The sequence below is a fragment of the Myripristis murdjan genome, chromosome 9, assembly GCF_902150065.1.
Source record: "Myripristis murdjan chromosome 9, fMyrMur1.1, whole genome shotgun sequence".
Taxonomy (NCBI): Eukaryota; Metazoa; Chordata; class Actinopteri; order Holocentriformes; family Holocentridae; genus Myripristis; species Myripristis murdjan.
Window position 1 is genome coordinate 13,515,307 of NC_043988.1, and position 21,250 is coordinate 13,536,556.

The 21,250-nt window shown below is 42.4% G+C and overlaps 2 protein-coding genes across 3 annotated transcripts; one reads left to right on the forward strand and one right to left on the reverse strand.

Annotated features, from left to right (window-relative positions):
* Positions 1-245: 245 nt before the first annotated feature.
* On the reverse strand, positions 246-3,143 carry c9h9orf85 (chromosome 9 C9orf85 homolog). The gene is made up of 4 exons (XM_030059936.1): positions 2,922-3,143; positions 1,611-1,717; positions 1,267-1,380; positions 246-679 (listed from the first exon to the last, which is right to left on the reverse strand). The coding sequence occupies exons 1-4, from the start codon at positions 3,021-3,023 to the stop codon at positions 502-504; spliced, it is 501 nt and encodes a 166-aa protein (XP_029915796.1). The 5' UTR covers positions 3,024-3,143; the 3' UTR covers positions 246-501.
* abhd17b (abhydrolase domain containing 17B, depalmitoylase) lies at positions 2,604-20,866 on the forward strand. Of its 2 annotated transcripts, none has more exons than XM_030059934.1 (4): positions 2,604-2,624; positions 5,436-5,912; positions 17,094-17,273; positions 17,733-20,866. In XM_030059934.1, exons 2-4 carry the CDS (start codon positions 5,446-5,448, stop codon positions 17,950-17,952), a joined length of 867 nt encoding a protein of 288 aa, XP_029915794.1. In that variant the 5' UTR covers positions 2,604-2,624; positions 5,436-5,445; the 3' UTR covers positions 17,953-20,866. The 2 variants fall into 2 exon arrangements, with proteins under 2 accessions (XP_029915794.1, XP_029915795.1); XM_030059935.1 differs by lacking the exon at positions 2,604-2,624 and adding an exon at positions 3,518-4,056.
* Positions 20,867-21,250: the final 384 nt, after the last annotated feature.

Below are 21,250 nucleotides of genomic sequence, written 5' to 3' on the forward strand. Positions count from 1 at the left end.
CAACAGTTGTATACACACACTTATAAAAAGACAGCTGTATTCGGGAGAGAAGGAAGATAAAATGGAAGAGTGGAATTAGAAATGTGACAGTTATGGTTAAGGCATCCTGCAGCAACGTCCTTCGAGAGGTGCACATAGGTGTTTGTGTGTGTGTGTCAGTGTGTGTTGGATAGTGGTGTAGGAGCTGGATGGTGCTACCATTGGGTCACCCGCCCTGTTAAAGAATAACAAATAACCCACTGCTGTTACCAATACATAAAAATTATTATTTGGCATTTGTATTTGTCATGATGGCCAGAACAAACTGATGTTCAAAATATCTGCAATGTAAATGTTCTGATGTGTCATTGAAACATTTACATTCAACATTTACATCATCGGGATAAATGGCGGCCGTCCGCTGTCTTTAGTCTTTCATGCCAACATGGGGCATGTCAGGGAGCATAGCAGCCTCACTCTGTGTCTTCCTACGTCCTCAGTCACTGTCAAATGTTAATGGTGTTAATCGTCGCCATCATCACCATCATCATCATCATCATCATCATCTCCAAAATCAAAGTCATCACCATCACTGTCACTGTCCAAGTCATCCAAATCCTTCTTCCTTAGTTTACATCCTTTCTTCTTCTGATTGTCGTCTTCTTCTTCCTCTTTATTGTCATCTTTTTGAGAGTTTATCCTACACAGTGAGATAAAAATGAAATTAAATGCTGGCTTATCTGTTAACACTGTTATAATACCAATTAAAAATAAAAGGCATTCCCCAGCAAGTTCGTCTATGAGAATGTGCTTTAATCTGCCTTGGTTAATGAGTTGTAATTTATCTCATGTCCACAAGATGTCACACTTGTAAAAGGATATGACTATTTATACACAAACATGCAAAGCTATCCCGCTTCATGGGGTGAAAAATGATTATTTTTCACCCTCCAGATACAGAGCACATGTACCACATTTTTACAAACCATTTAACTGTCATCCAGTGAGAATACACACTGTGATACAAAGCACCTCTTTTCAAATCACAGATCCTAATGTGGTGAGTAACAACATTATGCTGTTGTCACATTTAACATTAAACAGACAGAACTATCAGTCTGAAACAGAAATGGCTAATATACACGAGTTAAGCACACAGACTGACTTAATCCTGTGTGTTTGAGAATGAATCACAATCCCCTGTTCCCCAGTAACACCTGTCAGCTTAGCCCACTATGACATATCTCTTTCTCACACACACACACACACAAATGCAGAACCACTCACGGAATGACGATGTCCTCTTTCTTCCCACACTTGGCACAAAGCTCCAGCTGAAGGGAGCATGGCTTACAAATGACGTGATATGCATCCTTTACAGTCTTTTGAGAACACTTCACACTGAAATGAGAAAACACACCAGGAGAGTCAAACCAGCCCACAACCTTGATTATCCACAGACACCCCCCGCCCCCCGTTCCCCAAACAAAAAGCACCACCACCTTACCAAAACATCTGAATTTTACACAACTGTTTGCATATTAACAGAACATATCATTTTAGGTGTGGGAGGACTCTTTTTTTTTTTCGGGTAGCAGAGCAGAGAGGATGCTGTCCACAGGTGAACTCACCATTTTCGGGGTTGTGTTAATGGCTTGTATTTGTTGTACTTGACTTTCCACTCCAGAACATCCTTACAGTGTTGGCAGAGCCCATCATGGATCTTTGATTTTGCTTTCTACAATGATCACATGAGCACAGATGTAAATAGGTAATATACACGACATATATTCATGATAATCATTTCAAGAATATATATGTAAATATACAATCTAACTGCATTGTGGCCTTACTAAACCTTTAATCACAATGGTTAACAATGGCAACTGACAGTGCCAACCTTGGTAAGACTTTCATGTTATGCTTTTGCAATTACATATCCTCACAAAATATTTTTATTTGTTTTAACTTAAACCCTTGCAAATAACTGATTATTAGTTGTGACTTGCTGCTGACAGATGCATGACAACTTGTCTCAAACGTGTGGGCAGTATTGTCTCCTCTCCTTTCAGCTCCCTTTTGAATGACATAAACTGCCTGGAAATATACAATAATTAGCACATCTTGCCTGATTTTGTGGTAATAACAACACTTGAAGGCATAGTGTTGATTAACATTATGAATTGTATGATATTTGTTTGCTCAACACTGTAAACATCAGTAAATATACCTGTGTGTAGCCATAAAACAATAAAATCAGGTTAACAGCCAAAAAGAAATCTAAAGTCCTGATTTTCAGATCATGTTGAAAATTTAAGACAAACTCAGACAAGTGATCTCAAAAAGCTGAAGGACCCAGAACTCAGTAGTGAGTCCATCTCTCCCCGTTCTGACTCTGTAACCTGGCAACAGCCAATGATAAGACGCGCACACACATGTGATGGGAGCAGGCATCCCGTGGAGAATAGAGCTGCTGCTGCTGACCTGCTCTGATACATTTTTATTATTATTTCATCAAATGTAGCCTCTGTTCAGCTATAATGACACTACTGTAGCCACAGACATCCAAACATCAGTCCTGCGGGCTGCGGGAGGAAATGGGCCACCATGTCTGTCCTGTCCATGAGCCAATACACTCTCACCAGGTAGGAAAACAACACTTAAAGTAGCCTTGCTGTGTTTTAAATGCCTGCTAAATGTTGAACTGGCGTCAGTGCTGATTTGCTTGGGAAGCATGATAGCAGGAAAGCAAGGCTCAATCCCGAAGGACAGCCAAAACTCATTAACTTGACTCCAACCGTGGAAATATTAAACGACGGCTTTAACTGTATCGTGTTTTCGTTATCTCATTTTTTTTTTTTTTTTTTTTTATTTAGTAGCTTAAGAAGTTCCCCACTTGGCTGGCTAACCAGGCGGCTAACATTTCAGGTTTATCCCCGTACCTTCACTTGCACAGTCGCTCCGTACTTGTCGTTTTTGAAGGCAGTGACGTTTTGGTGCTTCTGTCCGCGCGACCGACATACGTTACCTTTCTGAGAGCTCATCGTGTTTAATAGTTATATACACAAGTTTTACACGTGTATAAGTTTTGAAATGTCATCAAATTAGGCATGCCGATTCACCATTGTATTTCTTCCGGTCGTGCAGGTGCCGGAGCACTAACCCGGAAATGATTATAGACCAGCTTAGTGAACTGTGGAATCCTCTTTTTTTTTTTAAGAACATGAAACTGGCCGTTAATTAAACATAAAATTCTTTTACACACTCCTCTACGTTTTAAAAATATTTTACGTTCACTAAGATATGTATGTGTCAATTACGTCATTGAAACGCCTTGGATGTTGCTGATTAGACGGTTGCCTGTCGATAGTAAACCCGGATAGGCTGTCGAACGAGTCAATCAAAATATTACGCCATCACTGCGGTTTCCACAAAGACCGCCCATACAGATGAATCCGCCATTCTATTGGTGAGCATCTTTGGCAAACCTCTTGGCTATTGGTTCAAAGCAGCTGCCAATCACCACCTCCTAGCCTGAACGCCGAGGACAACAAGTGAAGTGACAATCGCAGCGAAAGCGATGTTACAGAGGCGAGCGGCACTGTTTCTGTGTTGTTGAACCTATTAGACAGTAGTTGTGTTAATACTAGAACTCTAGTAGCATTACTCATGTCGGCGTTTTGTTGTATACATCCCTACGTTTTGAATGAATCAACGGCGCTGTCGTCCAGGATCGTATGTTGATGAAAACCCAGCGAGCGGAAGAGAAAGAAACGGTAGTATTTTTGGGGTTGTCTGGACCGGAGGACCTAGCGGGTAACATTGGCTGCTTGTAACTCACAGCTGCGGTGCAGAGCAGGATACACAGCCCAGAGTGACACCGCTAAGGTTAGCCTGCCAGCAGACCACACGAACAGAGGATAATCTCACCAAGGATAACCCCGTCAGCCTCTTGGTGTCGAGAAGAAGATAAGCTAGTTGTCTTGGTGAGAAGAGAAACCAAAACATCGGTTGCGTTAGCCAAAATTGTCGCCTCAGGAAAAGAAAACAAAACAAGTTCCCAGCCACTGTTCCCAGGTAATGCCAATGTGATGCATCACGCTACGTGGTTCCTGTTTTCATCATGAAAACGGGCTCACATGCTCTTTTAATGTTGCTGACATCTGCCAGAGCGCCGTTCATCCGGCGGCACTGCCTCTGCATTGACGGTTAAATTCCCACAGTTGTAAACTAGCCTACATTCATTCTGATCTCTTGCTCCCTCTCCCAGCATATTACAGGGAATCTTTGTTATGCTTCATTCTAATCTCTTTGAGATTATGGGATATATTAGTACATATGTGGAATAAGCAGCCGCTACTATTAATTTGCCTGCGTTCTCGATTTGGGGCTTTACGGCTAAACCTTGCAGCAGCGGCATTCCTACATTTGCTAAATCTGAACACACTCGCTCACCCACTCTCCTCAGTTTATCATTTCAAGAGCCCTCTTTGAGAGTCACGGGAAATACAGCCCAAAGCGCATTGCCAAAAACTCGACACAGTGATCTTTTTCTCCCCTTGCTGACAGAAGGCATGTGTAGCTCACAGAATATAGGGTCAAATTCCTATGGTGTTCCCACAGAGAAATTTGAAAATGACATAATGGGGTTTGTAAGATGATCACGACATTATGTCATCTTGACTGACCAGCTGTGTTCTCACCAAAAACAAGCTTAGCAGACATCTCTGTGTTTGGCACGATGAAAAACAAAAGCATAGTCAACATCTAAAACATCTCAAAGCTGGCCTTGAGTGGGGGCACATACTGTTTGAGTGGTTGCAGACCCTTGAGGCAGACAAAGAATAAATACCCATCAGGACTATCTCTCTAGTGATCTTGGTTGAAGAGAGGTAATGCATTCAGGGAAGGCCAATCGATTGTGACTGTATATAAAAAACAAACAAAAACAAGAACACTGGTCAGACTGGTTGCAGGCCCCAGGCCTGGGAAGTTCCTACTCCACTTAACAAAGACCACTCTTTATGTGCAGAGAGAACATCATTCAAGAGTGCTGCTGCACTCATCCACTCTAGCTTGTGGCTTCTCCTTGTGATCAATCAGCAGGCGATGCAGGGACAAATTTTTGTTTCAGCTGATTGAGATGGTCCAAATTTGTTATTTTAGAAGGGAATCCACTAAGGCAGGGGTGCCAAAGTAGAGAAATATTGGCACCAGCTGCCATCACACCCATCAGTATCTCATTCTGCATTTCTGCCGGATTGGTCACCTTGATTCCCTTCCTCTTGGATGTTCCTGTCCTCTTTCTCTCCCATACTTACCTTCTCCTTTGTATCTCTCTCTACCCCACTCTCAGGTCCAAAAGGCAGTAGTCATATTTAATGCACTGATATATAATCAGTGCCCCAGATCCAAATGTTTCTGTTGCTAACGCCATTCCCTCTCTCGGTCCACAGTGTTTTGAGGATGAACCACTTATCCCTCAGCGAGCTATGTTGCCTGTTCTGCTGTCCACCGTGCCCCAGCAAGATTGCCTCCAAGCTGGCCTTCCTGCCCCCCGAGCCCACCTACAGCCTCATGTGCGATGAAAGTGGCAGCCGCTGGACTCTGCACCTCTCCGAACGTGCCGACTGGCAGTACTCAACGCGTGAGAAGGATGCCATTGAGTGTTTCATGACACGAACCTCTAGAGGGAACCGCATTGCCTGCATGTTCGTTCGCTGCTCGCCCAGTGCACGCTACACGTTGCTGTTCTCCCATGGCAACGCAGTGGATCTGGGCCAGATGAGCAGCTTCTACATTGGCCTGGGCTCACGGATCAACTGCAATGTGTTTTCCTATGACTACTCTGGTTATGGAGCCAGCTCTGGGAAACCCTCGGAAAAGAACCTCTACGCTGATGTAGATGCTGCCTGGCAGGCACTCAGGACACGGTAAGGAGAGAGGGTGGGATGAAGGGACCTATGCGATGGATGGATGAATCGATTGATTGATTGTGATGAATTCATGGGTGTTAGAGTAATAGAGTGGTCTATATTATGGATAAATATGCAGATGGAAGGGTTAGAGGAAAGCCACAAATGTGCTTTTCCTTGTTAGGTAAGACCTAAATGTTGATGATGATGATGTAGATGATGCTTGACAACCACTCAGAAAATGCCTCATGATTTATACTTAATGTGCGCTTCCAAGAGGTGAACCAAGGATCTGCTTTTGGGCACAGCTGGAAAAGCATTGCTCATTTTTAACTTGAAAACAAGGGCCAGTTATTGAGATGCTATTCTCTTATTGGCACAAGTTGTAGTCTTGTACACATAGAGTGACAGTAATTTCTATGTGTCTGTACTCTGGCAGCTTTAGTTAAAAGTTCCTCATTAAGATTTTCCCTGCATCTTGGGGAAAGAGGAGTGAAGCTTTCAGTTTTGTAACCAGTGTTGTATATAGTGATATTGTCTGCCTGGCTGACAGCTTTGTACCGGTGGTCAAGTTGCGAGCATCCTGTCTTTCGCATTTTGTGAATGTTTACATTCATGGGGAAGTTGCGCAGAAGCACAAAGCTAAATCTTTCCAAAGCCTCAGTTAGCATTGCCACTTGTGTGTTTTGCAAAGAAATGACGGTATGAGGACTCCAAGAACATTGCATTACTTAGAAACCCGAAGTGAGGACACACTGAAATTTCAGTTAAAGGAAATGTACTGAAATACATTGGATATGACACAGTGGCCACAGAAGCTAAAGTGAAACTGAGATTGGCTGTGGAAGAGAGTTATAGGCCCAAGACAGCTCGTTCAAAACTAAGCAAGTGATGAAGGGACAGCTGGTGGTAGAGTCACAGGAACCTGGGCTGTTATAGATCGATGGAATGGAGTAGTGATAGCAGAATAGATAAAGGGCAAACCACAGAGACATGGAGGGATAAGACTCAAAGATGTGAAGGATCCAGAGAGGAGCTGGGTGGAGGGATGATTGGATTGGACTTGATAACATCTGGGTGGAGATGAGGAGGAATGCTGTTTCAATAGGGATGACTTGATGTTCTTGTGGGCAGAAGAAATGAGTGTGGTCACTATGCTGATTGTTGGCTAGTTGTGTCCAGAAAACTGTTGGCTTTTCCACTTTATCTTTTGCCTCTACAGGCGTAGACACCCCCTCCCCCATTCCACCCCCCCCCCCCCCCCCCCCCCCCACACACACACACACACACACACACACACACACACACACTTACCCACCAAACACACTTACACACTTACACACAAAATACAAGTGAGGTCTTTGTGCATATAAATAGTGCTCAACCCCACTGTATGTCCCTTCATCTTTTCTTTTTGCTGTCCCTGTGTCAGAAGCTGTGTTACTCAGCCTTTCTCATCCTCCCTTTCCTCCTCTCTCTTGCTTTTGTCCTCTCTGACCTCATCCCATCCCCCTCTCTCCTCTCAGTCCATATCTTTATAGCTGGCTTACCAGCAGAACCTCTCTGAGTCCCAGGTGACATCCCACAAACATACAGCACCATAGGCACAGCCACAACATGCACATATTTTCTCTTTTCTCTATCTTTCTTTCTGCGTACAAAAAAGGCTCACATCTAGAGTCTTTCGTGATACAGGATGAGATGGAGGGCGGGAGGGTGAGATGGTCTGTGTGTAAGAATGACGTGGCCACTATGTTTGTGCCCTTTTTGTTTATGCGGAGTTGTGCGGATTAGAGGGAAATAAAAGTTCATGCAGTAGGCCTCATCGTTGTTGTTATATACTTCCTGCTGGAAGACAAACAAATGACTCTGAAAGGCAAAGAAGGGGGGAACATTCAGGAAAACAAAAGGCGCAGGAGGAAGAGGGGCAGCATGACTCAGAAGGAGGAGAAGTGGACACTGAGTGTTGAATGTTGACGCAAATCTGTGCTCTTCCCTTGGCAAATTAATGTGTCAACGCTGCGAAGATTAAAAAGAAGCTGATAAATGTCATGGGAGAGGGCAATGCTAACGAAATGTTGCTGTTGCTTTGTGTTAAACAGCTGCTGGATGACCTTCGGCCTGGTTGTCAGTTCGAGCTTCTTCAGAAGTACCACTGGCGTCCAGTGCATACAATACAATGAGTGGTCTGCTACAGCAGATGCCTTCCCCCCATTCTTGTCCCCCAGGCCTTTAAATAAGGAAGTTGGCGACCTAAACAGGAAACTCATTATCATAAAGATTCGAAATACAGGAAATAGGCCACTGCTGTGAAGAAGAACCTGCTTTTCTGGTGGCCACACACTCACTTGGCATGTGTGTGTGCGCGTGTGCGCGCGCTATCAGTGACAACTCACTTCTTTACTGTGAAACCTCTCTGCCTCTAATTGTCTGTCAGTCTCGTCTGAAACCATTCCCCCCCTGTGTACATGATCGTGCTGTGTGCTGCTGTGTTTTCCTGCGCTTCGTGTTTGCCTTAATTTTCCAACTTGTTTCTTTTGCAGTTACACTGTGGCACCTATCGCTCCCCCACACAATCGTGACTGGCACATAAAGTTACCCATGAAATTTCATTGAATCATAGCAGGACAGAGCGAAGCTTGGAGTTGTTTTTAATTGAAATGTTATAGAAAACCTGTTACATAAATGCAGCAAAATTTTCTTGGTCGTGTAAAACAGATGAAAGGTCTTATTGTGTGTGTGTGTGTGTGTGTGTGTGTGTGTGTGTGTGTGTGTTTCAGACACACCACTCCAGTTGCTGCCTCTTCTTTCCTGCCTCTTCTTTATTACATTTCTGCACATTGTGTGGTCTGTCTGGCCTCTGTGTTCATTGGCTCATCCCCTGCTTCATAAAATTTGATTGGAGAGGAGTTGTTGTAGTACTGCAGAATCTCTCTGGTGTTGACTCAATTTAAATTCAACTCTTTGCTGTCAGCTTTGTTATCAATCTAGTATATTGACAGAAAAGCGTCTGTCATATTGTGAGTTTCCTTTTGGCCTGCACTGATTGATGTTTTAGCCTTGAGGACTTTGTTTGTTGCTTCTGTCAGCCTGTATTTAGCTGTGAAAAGCAGCCATGTGACACTTGACAAACTTGATAATCAGGCATTGGTTTCCTTTCATCTGTAACCTAAGGCTTAATAAAAAGTACAGCCTGTCTCTATTACTTTGACTCTGAGTTGATAAGCAAGTCTGCCTGCTGCACCTTATAATAATAGACAAACACATAAACTCAGACATCACTCAGTCTGTTTTTGTGCCTGAGGGCTACAGTGGTCATTAGTTGACTGATTCTTTTTTTACACAGTTACTGCCTACCTAGTTTTATGAGAAAGTAGACAAATGTAATTATGCACCAATATAAAGGCAGTTAGATTATTTATCAGTATATCTTACATCTGACTCCTGTTGGTCAGAGTGGTCATAGTCAACCAGCGGGTAGAAAGAACAGCATTAGTAGTGTTTGGTGTCCATTACATAGACTAATATTACTACACATATGCAAAAGTATTTGGTGTGTTTTTGCATCATGCAGTGATGGTTGAAGTTTGTCAGATCCAGAGGCTTCCATGGTGCCTTGCTGCGTAGAAAAGTGCCGTGTTGGCCAGCATATTGGGTGGCACTCAGTGAGAACCAGTTTTACCTCCGCCTACGGTTTCCACACAGCTACCCACTCAGTACATCTCGAGGCACGGTAAATGAATTTTTGTCATCTCTGTGTTGTCTTGGTGCTCTCTGATGGAGGTGTTGCACAGCTCAGGAAATTCTGAAACACACTGTCAGCTTTTCCTTCATTTTAGAAATCTCGAGGTTGTGGCTGCACTTTTGCGCGCACCATTTGCTCGGTGCTGAAATGTCAGAACCTGGGGGATTCAAAGTTCAATGTATCTGAACTTGGAGTGCACCTTGATGCTCATCTCAGGGGAAAAAAACTGTCTCCATAGGAGGATGAGTGACATGACTGAAATCAGTATCATGGTAATATTAAAGATTCAAACACGCTACATTACACATTAAATAATCCAATCAATATTCCTCTGACCTGAAACACGCAATTTTCAAAAAAATATTCTCACCAGCACCATACCTCATTTTGTCTGTTTTTTCAGTGAAATTAGCTTGTTGTTACCATTTATGTGGCAAAATTGTGTGTTATGGTATGCTAGAATAACCCTGTCATCACAATACCATTCCACTGAAAGAGGAAAAACAATAACATTGATTTATCAACCAGGCCTGAAGTTGAAAACATGAATATTATTTTGCTTTATTAGGATCATATGCTGGCATTCATTAGTATACTGTCATGTATTGGCAGAGATATTGATATTGAGTCATGCAGTCCTAAGCTGATGACTGAGTACGTTGGCCTCACCCTCTTATAACAGCACTAAGACCATAGTCAAATCCACATCGGTGCTGAGTAATTTGCAAGGTCAGCTAAGCACTTCCACTCAGGTTGGACAGGGTGATCATTTGCCTATTAGGGCCTCTGAGGGCTTTCATGCGGTTTCAGGGTTGCATCAGCTCTTCATATTCATGACCAGGCACAGGGCTACAACCAGCAGAGCTCCCAGTCCCAGGCACCGTGTCCAAACTCAGTGTAGGATAAAGTCTTGGGAGAAACTTTGCTTGAGATAGCTTGAGATTCACAAGATTTCAGCTTATGTGCATAACCGTATGTGCAGATGTCCCGTGCCTCTTAGTCCCGTGGTTGACGATCCCTCAGCAATATTAAGTTAGTCTATAATGTAGCCTCTGGCTGTCACTCTGATCAAAAGTGGATCTGGGTTAGATTACTGAACACTCTTTTCATGTTCTTCCTCAGCAGTGCCTTGTTACACATTCATACAGTTGGAATCATAATGTAGAATTGCATAGATTTACACAATGAGGTCAAATCATCCACACAGCTACGAGCAGTGTCTTAAATTCTGGTTATACTGAGAAGGTACCCTATGTGTCATATTACCATTTCCCTGCTAGGTATATGTGTACAGAGAGGAATTGTGAGCAGCTGTAGGCACTGCAGGATTTTTTTAGCATCTCTAAGAATAACAACTCAAAACTGAGTCAAACTGCACATATAAACATATAAAGTGGAAGTGAGTCGTCTTTCACCCAACCTGTGTTTATGTTGTTGCACGCAGAACTCTTTCTGGAATTGCAACCTACTTACCGTAGTTATAGAACAAAGTAGTTCCGCAATGTAATACGTAAAGCATATTGGTGAATAACCACTGACTTCCACTTAGTTTTTACTGTAAGTCAGTAGATTTGGGTATGAATTGGACTCACGCCCAAATTAGAAACGATATGCGATATTTCTTTTCAAAATGTTTCATGTACTGTATGCCCAAGTATATAATGTTAATATACAGGTATAATGGGTATGGCCTATGAGTGGGAAATGCTGATACATGCTGTTTGGAAATGGGTCAAGGAGATATGAAGCATTTTACTGTGTTTTATGTGTGTGATATCCCTTTAATGGAATTCATTTTCGTTGTGATGGCAAAAAAAAAAAAAAAAAGTGTGCATATCACAGCTGTAAGTATGCGTATGCTGAAGAACTAGGCCATACAGTCTGTTGGCTGTCTTGTGCCTTGTATGCTCTCAGATAAGAGGAGATACACAGGGAATGTAATTTGAATTCAGTCTTGGGCTTTGCATGTAGGGCACTGTTTAGTCTGTAGTAGAGGGAAAGGAGCGTTGTAATGTTATTAAACAGGTTTTAGACTTAAACTTGATTAGTAAGATTGAAATGCAAAAGTTGTTTTAAAAATTATATTGGCTCAGTATCGTAAATTGTGATATATGGCATTCTTTTTTCCAAATAGAAAATAAGCATGACATGCAATATGCTCTTTGGTGTACTTTGATCCTTTAGGGAAATTAAGAATTAAGAATGCTTGCAGTGTTTCCTTTGTACCTTTACGCAGCTGTGGTGCTTTGGGCAATAATTGTAGTTTTGTCTCATATCTGTTGCCATTCGAAGCAAAGTTATTTTTGAAGGTGGAAATTCTAGTGCTAAATCACAACAAAAGTGTTGGTCATATCTTTGCCATATTGGTGCACCACTGCTAAATGAATACTGAGGACACACTGCCAGAAAAAAGACATTTTAATCAATCTCATAGACTAGTTTATATCTATAGGATACAACAGACTACCGCAGATATTTTGCATTTTAAACAAATTATGTTGCAAATCTGAGTCCACAGTGTGTCATGGCACTTATTATTTTTGGGGAACTCCACCCCCATGCCACCGCTCATAGCAAAAGCTGCCTGAATAATGCCATGCAGAGTTCTGGCACTGAAACTGTCAACTGCATTTTTTCATTTCAGCCTGTATCAGTGCTCAGCTCCTAACTGTGTCTGCGTGACAGAAAGAGGTTGCAGCCCACACTTTTAACCCTGACACTGAACATGAATCAACTAGATGGTGTTTATCACATCAAAAGGTCACTCTGCATGGCCTTGCTTCACTTGACTGTCTGCATCCCTCGCGCGTGGCTCTCATGTTGGATCAGACGCGGTGCCTTAAGAAGAGAGGAGCCGTCATCTCTCTCCCTCTTCTCATGCTCTCTTTCTACCTGTGTCACTATCTCAGTGTCTTCCTCTTTGAAATTCTTCATTTTTTAAAAAATAATTTGTGACTTTGAAAATGCCTTCCCATTCATTATTTCTGCCTGTTTGTGGGTTTTGTGTCATCCTATCTGTCTTTCTCTGTCAGACTCTCTTGAGTGCAATCTAAACCACCTACCAACTCACAGGCATCTAGACATGTATGTGCTGTTGACTGTGGTCCTTGATCATGTAAAAGCATGCAGCCAGTTGGCATTTGACTAACTTTTTGCTGTTTACTGAAGCTTCTTGACAATTCTGTAGCCTAACCTAGCAACACACAGACACACAAACACACACTCTATTGTTCAGCCCTGAGAGGCGAGGAGTGACACTCCCTTTACCTGAGCAGAGATCTGATCAGATGATTCAGTTATTGTGTGAGTCAGCAGGCTTACACACACACACACACCTATACTAACGTGTGTATCATTTGTACCATTTGCTCAACCTACTAGCAGAGAGAGAGAGAATGAGGAAGAGAAAAAAGTAAATGTTGCTGACTGAGGAGAGACCAAGAGAGTAGAATCAGCTGACAAAAGACATCAACACATTTCCTCTCTTTTCACAGTACCGTGTGTGTGTGTGTGTGTTTTGTCACTACAGAATAGCACTGTATCATTTTCCTTTCACTCTGAATTTGAGGTGGGCCAGCAGTCAGTCTTTGCCAGACTAATATTGACTGGTAGCCTAGCAACCGATTTCCAATGAGTTTTCAGACAGAGGCCTTCCCATATTGTGTGCAATAAAAACAAACAAAGAAACTCGAATCCTGGTCAATTATTATATTGATCTGAATCAAAACGTTCTCTTTACCGTTCTCTTTACCGGCGTGCTGATTGGGCTTGTAGACAAAGGTTGCTGTGAGCGTGTGTGTGTGCGTGTGTGTGTGTGTAGTCATTTGGGTGGAGTGCAGTCACTCACCTGGCTGGCTTCCTTTAGCACAGAGAGGCATGAACAAGGCCTGGCTAGTGATGTAACTTGAGCAGCGAATACAAAAACCCTATTATTTTCCTGTCTCTTATTCTCACTATCTTAATCTTCAGTCCATCCTTACTGACTTGTGCGAAAGGTGCTAGCACACTGACCCATACACAGAGCTCTCTGCTCAGCTGTTCTCATTACAAATGTGAATAGAGCAAGGGCACGTCAGAGCAAGGAAACGAGCAGCGAGGTGCAAAGCACAATAAGAGATCGTTAGTAAAGCCTCAGCCAGAGTAACCCCCTGCTGTAGTACAGATGGTGCACTAATCTGTGAAAAAAAAAAAAATTATCATACATATGTTTAGGGTTTCTTAAAATATCCACGAGTCATAGTGACTGCTGTGTGATGACAATATTTTTGGTCTGTAGGGAGCGAGTGGTGGGCAGCCAAGAGGGAGAAGGAGAGAGGATGTGATGCATAATAGATTGGATTTGTGTCAGGAGACTAAATTGATGAAGGATTGGGGGAGGGGTGTAAAACCAGGGAGCATGGCTGGCTGTGGCTAGGTGAAGTCTTTTCAAGCCGAAATTCAGCAGAGCAAATTGTAGGCTAGTGTTCGTCTGTCCAGTCGGGCTGGTCGAGTCCTGTCGCAATAGCATCTAAGACAAGAGCAGTCACCCCAGAGGTCTTTTCCTCTCTGCATCAGCTTCCCTGTTCTAGTTTCAGTAAAGGCTGTAACAGACATGGCAGGGGAAGGTCACAGATTCAATCATCTCATCATCCAGTGTGTTCATAAAGGTACAGAATGTGGCCAAAAACAGCCCTGTCCACCCAATCACTTTGTATTGCAGTGGCCAAATCCCTAACATGTAAAGATTAGGACTGGGTATTTGCAAGACCTCATCGCAATGCATGACTCATACAGTATTTGATTTATATCACTATACATTGCAGTACTCTACAGAATTGACAAAGTGTTTAAATAGAACTTAAAATATATCCTACTGTAGACCACCTGGTTAAAATAATGAAAAAACACATTATATGAAAATCATGTGACAAAAGGATTCAAATCAAACTAATTTAAAAACAAAAAGCTTATTAAAACACCTTTTTTTGCACATCCACTGTGCAGACAGAGTTAGAACATGTACTCTTTGTTTTGTGGGCTGCTCTGCTGCACTTTATGGTATAGCCTGATGTGCCAGGAAGCCGCCCATGTGAGTAAGCTGTCAGAGGGTTTCAATTTACCGTCTCCATATCAACATTGCATAGGCTGCACATTGTTGTGATATCTTGTGCTGAGTGTGTGTTGTGTGTCTCAGGATTGGCCAGGCCGGAGTGGCCTGATATTGCTGGTATGGAGAAGATACATTATCGTTTTTTCAAGATAAAGGTCTACTTAAGGCTTTCACTGTTGGCGCTGTTCATAACAGATGACAATAAACATCAGACAAAGTACAATGACAAGATGAGTTCTAATCTTTGACTTTTGAAGTTAACAGGCCACAACTGGTGGTATCGCTGTCTCTTCCTCAGAATTAAAATGAAAAAGGCCCTAATTAGCTGCAGCATCACAAATAATTCATAGTGTTATAGGTCATAGATCTCTGCTTATAAGCTTTTGTGTGTGAGGGAGGAAAGTAAGCTACCAAACAGCCGCTTTCCACATAGTGATGTATTTTCAACTCTCCTGGGAGGTGTTAATATTGGCCATATGTCTGTGAGCTATGGTTAAACTGAAGAACAGCACAGTCATGTCTTTCTTTATATTCTGGGTTTTTATTCTGGTCTCTGAGAAAAGCTCTTCTTTGCTCTCTGTATGACCTCTCCTACTTCCTCTCTAACTGGCTCAATGACTTTTCACCTTCCCCTCAAGCTAGACTTTACAGCTCTGCACAGGAAAAACGGGGTGGCTTTTATTGCAGGGCCACTGTACTTTAGCTGAGTTATCGCCAACGTAAAAGCTGGATGCTGTTGCCTTTTCTTTTCTTTTTTTTATCACATTAATGCTGGCTGAGGCAAATAAATTGAGGAGCCTTAATTGTGCTGCTGTCATCACTTGGTTTTCTGCAAATTTCTTGTAAATTCTGTGTTCACCCCAGTTATGCACACAAAAGGTATATGTTCTATGAAAAAGAAATTTTAAAACTGTCTAGATAATATTTTTAGGAGCTGGCGGTCTTTGTAGAACAGATCACAAAGGACTTTACAAATCAACATCAGCCTCACTTTCATTCATCTCTAATAATCCTCCAAATTGTATACTGTTATTGAGTTAAGGCCTCCAGTCCATGACTTGTATGTACTATAAATATATATAGTTAACACTGCAGTGCCAAACAGTCAGCAGTAAGCCCGTCCCATGCCGAGCCAGTGTTTTCACCCCTATTTATACTTTTTGAAGGCCAGCTCATGCACCTCCCGTAAACAGTTGTTCCCACATTGCTGCTACATGACACATTAAACTGTGTGCGTGTATGTGTACACGTCCACATCCCATCTGAAGTGATCTGCCCTTACATTTGACTTTGGCCTGTAGTCCTTTACAACGGTGCAGTACTGCGTGCGTTCCTAGCAAAGGCTGTCTCAGGTTTGCAGTTGTGGACTGAAATAATATATCTCAGCGCTGTAGCAGTTGTATCACACTTTGGTGTCAGTTCATCATAGCGTGCTACAGTGCTGCAGCGATAGAGGCCATGTTAAGCCTGTGATGTTGGTTTTCGTAATTACAGTAACAGAGTGGTGCAGGGGTTGTGTCAGACCTGTTTTGGTTGTTTACTACGCGCTCCCCAGCCGTGCAGCGGCAGAGACAGCGATGCAATGTTCTCAGACTGGGTTTCAGGTCGTCAGCTGACTGCTCACTAGAGTGGGTCACGTTCTCCATAATCAGCTGTGGAATGTCTTCTCTTCCCTTTTTTCCCCCCACTCTCACTCTCTCACTTTCTCTTTTACCCCCATTTCAGTGTCAGTGCCTCTTTCTGTTTCTCCTGGTTCTGTGCTCCAGTTTCGCCTCCTCCCCTCGGAGTCATGGGACTCCAGTGGTGGTCTTCTGTTCTTTTGCCTTGGGAGGCAAGAGAATACCAGAATTACTAGATCTTGGCCGCATCATGTCTGTGTGTGCGTGTGTGTGTGTGTGTGTGTGTGTGTGTGTGTATATATGTGTTTTCAGACGCTTGCTTTAGCAGCCCCTTGAATCAGTGAGTCATGGTACCATGACATTTTATCTGATAATAGCATGTGAGTAAGGCTGAGTTAGCACACAAATATGTGTTTGCTTATGGCGCAGCAGGTGGAGGAAATAAGAGAAAGATGGCAGACTAATTGGGAGTTTGATTGTACTTGCTGTTTGCTGAACTACTTAACGTCATCTTTCCACAGTTAGTGACCAATTTCAAAACAAAATAGTCACTGTTACTGTTTACCATGCAAAATGTTTCCTGTAATAGAGAGGGACCTGACTGGCTGCCTGCCAGTGTCTGGTGTGGTAGACTACCTATTAGCTACAGTCAAATTGATCAGAATATGGCTGGTGGCAAGCAAAAATGTCCCGCCCTGTCCATGATCTGGAGTCTAACTGTGATTTATTCTGTGTCTTTCTCCCAGGTATGGCATACGTCCAGAGAACGTGATTGTGTATGGCCAGAGCATTGGCACCGTGCCCTCTGTGGACCTGGCCGCTCGCTATGAGAGCGCCGCAGTCATCCTGCACTCCCCGCTCACCTCTGGCATGAGAGTGGCCTTCCCTGACACCAAGAAGACCTACTGCTTTGATGCCTTCCCTAAGTGAGTGTACTGTACACACAGATGGCGAATGACGTGTGTGAAAGCATGGATAAATATAATACATCAACACACCCTCTTTGTGCAGTTATGTAAATACAAAGGTGAATGTTTGCATGTGAAAGCACAACATCATATACTTAAATTTGCATTAAGAGAAACTTACATACGCTAAACATACACTTCTAAATTAGCAGTTGTATCAGATGAAAGTGTTTTGTTATCACTGAGTCACAGCTGTTCGTAAACATGCTCAATAGCTCCCTCTGGTGGTCAGAAAGTCTCCTGTCTTGTTGGTGATGAATTTTCAGCATTAATTGTCAGTTTTTGTTAGTTTATCAGTATGCTTTTCCAGTTCACTTCTTCCTTTTCGTCCCTTTGTTCTTTGTATGTTTTTGCATGCATCTGTGTGTTCATCTTTCTCTAACTCTCTGTTTCCTTTTCCCCTACACCCCCCTACAGCATCGACAAGATCTCAAAGGTGACTTCGCCGGTGCTGGTGATCCACGGTACGGAGGATGAGGTCATTGACTTCTCCCATGGCCTAGCGCTGTATGAGCGCTGCCAGCGCCCGGTGGAGCCGCTCTGGGTGGAGGGGGCCGGACACAATGACGTGGAGCTGTATGGACAGTACCTGGAGAGACTAAAACAGTTCGTAGCACACGAGCTGGTCAATTTGTAGAGGAGTTGGACAAGGAGGAGATGGTGAAGGTGGTATAGAGGGAGGCAGAGGAGGGCAACCTTTCACAGCTACTGGAGTTTTAAATCAGCCCACAGTGTGCTTGATGTGTGAAGGTGAGGCGCGTCAACTCAAGGGTTGTTTTCCTATAAGAACAAAAGGAGGAGCATCAAGCACGGAAGAAGCAGTAGTACCGACTGTCCTCTCCCATTATCGAGCGCCTCTCCACCTTCAGCCCAAGTTCCCCCGGCCCAAGAGCCTGCCAATACCGTCCACTCCACCTGCTGCAACTGTGAACTCTGAAACACTCACCTTTTGGAAACCCATGTTTTTGTTCTGCTTTTAGATGTGTTTTGTTTTTGTTTTGTTTTTTTTTGGTGTTTTTGTTTTATTTTTTTGAAAATTGCACATTGTGGCAATGTGTAAATGAGAGCAGGAGTGGATATGTATGCAACAGAATAGAGACAACATCTTGCGTGCATATGTATGAAAGAATGTGTGCGTGTGTTTCACATTTTTGCTGCCTTCGAGGAGGACATGGTCCTTTGTCCTCTGTGGAGACATCTGACCAGCTCTTGAGAGGCTTTTGTGGTTTTGGAGAACAGCCTTGCTGTAAACTGGACTGGACCAAAATGGAACCGACTGTCTCCGCCAGGTTAGGTCACGTCAGGTCCGACCCACTGCAGTCATCACGGATTCTTTTTTCTTTTTTAATTATTATTGTTTATTATATTTTTTATACTCTACATAATATTTGCACGTATCATGTGACTGAGAACTGTACTAGACAAAACTGACATATGATCTAGCTGTGCCAGTGTTGCCAAATATTTAGTATGATATATTGCAGATGTAGAGCAGACACACAAAGAAGTGTACTTTGTAAGAATGACAACTAGAAACATCCCCCAGAGCTGTATTAGCTGTGTAAAGACTTTTTATTACGATTCTGTTTAGTCTTACAAAAGTACAATCGGCATTTCAATGCAACAAACCACACAAGTTTGATGCAAGATGGGGCTCCGGCTGTATATTATTAACAAATAAATTGTGGGTGTTATTTTGCCTCAAACTCTTTGACCCTGTTTACATCTGGTTTTAACGTGCATCTCTGACAATTGGATCACAAGTGGACAGCGCTACATACAAGTGGAAACTTCCACAAAAATGGTTTGTTTACACTTAACATTTTAATGATGCATTCAAGCCACTTGCCAAGGTAGTCTGGGATGCATTTGACCACATATTGTTGGAGCGGAAGCGCTGATGCATTCCCTACAAGGAAGTTGTCCGCTAAGACGCTTTCGAGCTGCATGATAGAGACAGGTGTGAACAGCGATGTGTCTCTGCTGTCCACTTGTGTTCGGATCACCTGAAACGCATGTTAAAACCAAGGTCTTTTGACAGTTTTTTTCCCAATGTTCCTTTCTTCTGATTTACTTTGAAATGTTGTTGCTGTAAGATCAGTATCACTATGTTGCTGTTTGTGTTTTCAAAAAAAGAAATGCTGGACAGTTCTGTGGACACATTATTTGACCCTGCTTTAACAATAACAGCAACACGTTTATTAAAAAGCCTCAATGTAGTAAAGCTACCACCAAGCCCAATTTTGACACACAATGTAATTTTCTGTCATGTGGTCATGTGGGTTTCAAGATATTAAGATATATATTATAGTTACAAGTTAAACTACTGTGACAGCAGGTAACTGTCAATGCTATGATCAAGACTCATACCACTAATGCCAATCAGGACTGAACAGTGAGCGCCAATTGACATGGTTGGCGCTGATTCACTCGTTGATCCAAAGGAATGTTCTGATTTCAATTATTGAAAAGCAGCTTCATTTCCTTTAATATGATGTGACTGGAAGCAAATGGGCACCATCCCTGTTTATTCTCTCACGATATGTGTACTGGGAGAAATATTACAGTGTCAGCTCAGCATTAGTGGCCACATCATGGACACAATTGGAGCCTTTTCTGATTTGCACATATATTTTGTTGTCTTAATTTTGGTAATCCTACAGTCTGCATGGTTTCTTGGGATCCGTTGCCGTCTGTTGAGTTGCCCTTTAATGCTGAGTGAGGCGACACACTGCATTAGCCAGTCACATTCATTGTACTGCAGACTCCATGAAGGCACTGTCAAAGCCCTGCAAAGCAAATGTCCAAGTGCTACTGCATGCCACGTACGGCTAGTTTCTCTTTCATTATTGGCCTATTTAACGAACACAGAATTACATACAAAATCAAGCTGAATAACTTTGTTTTAGGTATTTTTAATACCTGGGCTAGACTTGAGTCTGTGTTCACAAAAGGGGTCAAATCATGTTGATAAGTGACAATTAGCCAATAAGCCCACGGGTGCTACTGTAAAACCTTCAGGTCTGATTACTACAGGTTGAGAGGAGCTGAAGATGAGTGCTGATTTGTTGTTTGGATGTTTGCTAGATTGACCAAGATCCATCAGGATTGGTTACTGTTGTTATCAGGTGATGGTGTGCTGTTATGGAAGAAAAAAACACTTTATATGGGACTCAACACAACTTTTTTTTCTGTACTTAAAGAGCAAGGTTATGCTTTCTTTTCATTTTCACTTTGTAAATAATGTTTGTACTGGACATGTTTATTTTTATTTCCCTTCCACAAGCTTTTAGCATTATTTCTCATCTGTAGTTCTTATTATGACTCTAACTGTTGGTATGATAATTATTAGACCAAGGCAGACCATAGTTTTGGCTCCTCAGATGACCTTTGTACTTCAATCTGGTCACCTCGACTGATGTCATCTATGATTTGATTTGATTTGATTTTTTTGTATAGCATATTTCATTACAGAAGGAACTTATATGTAATAACAATATTGATTATCAGAGTACTAAAATGGGTATAGAAAATAAAAATGGTATTTGAGAAGAAATCTAGTTTGTGACTCTGTTGACATTTCGCAGATTCTGCAGATTTTAATTTAAAACTTTTGCCCTACACAATGTTCATTGGGAAATGTGAACAACTGAGTCTTCGGTGGTTTGAAAAGGCAGTCAGGCACAGGCAGCAGAGTCATATGATGAGACACTGCAATGACGTAGATAGAGCTATCTGTGCCTCTTCAGTTTAGCTCTGTAAGACAGCTACAGACCGGCCATGTTGTACCAGTGCAACTATTGTCATCCTGCTGCATTTGATTGTTTGGTGACAATAAAATGGTACAATACCCCCTCTGGTAATGATGAGGACTCACTGTAACAGTGATGAGAGAGATCAAGTAGTCAGAACAACAGAGCATTGTTTTTTTGGCA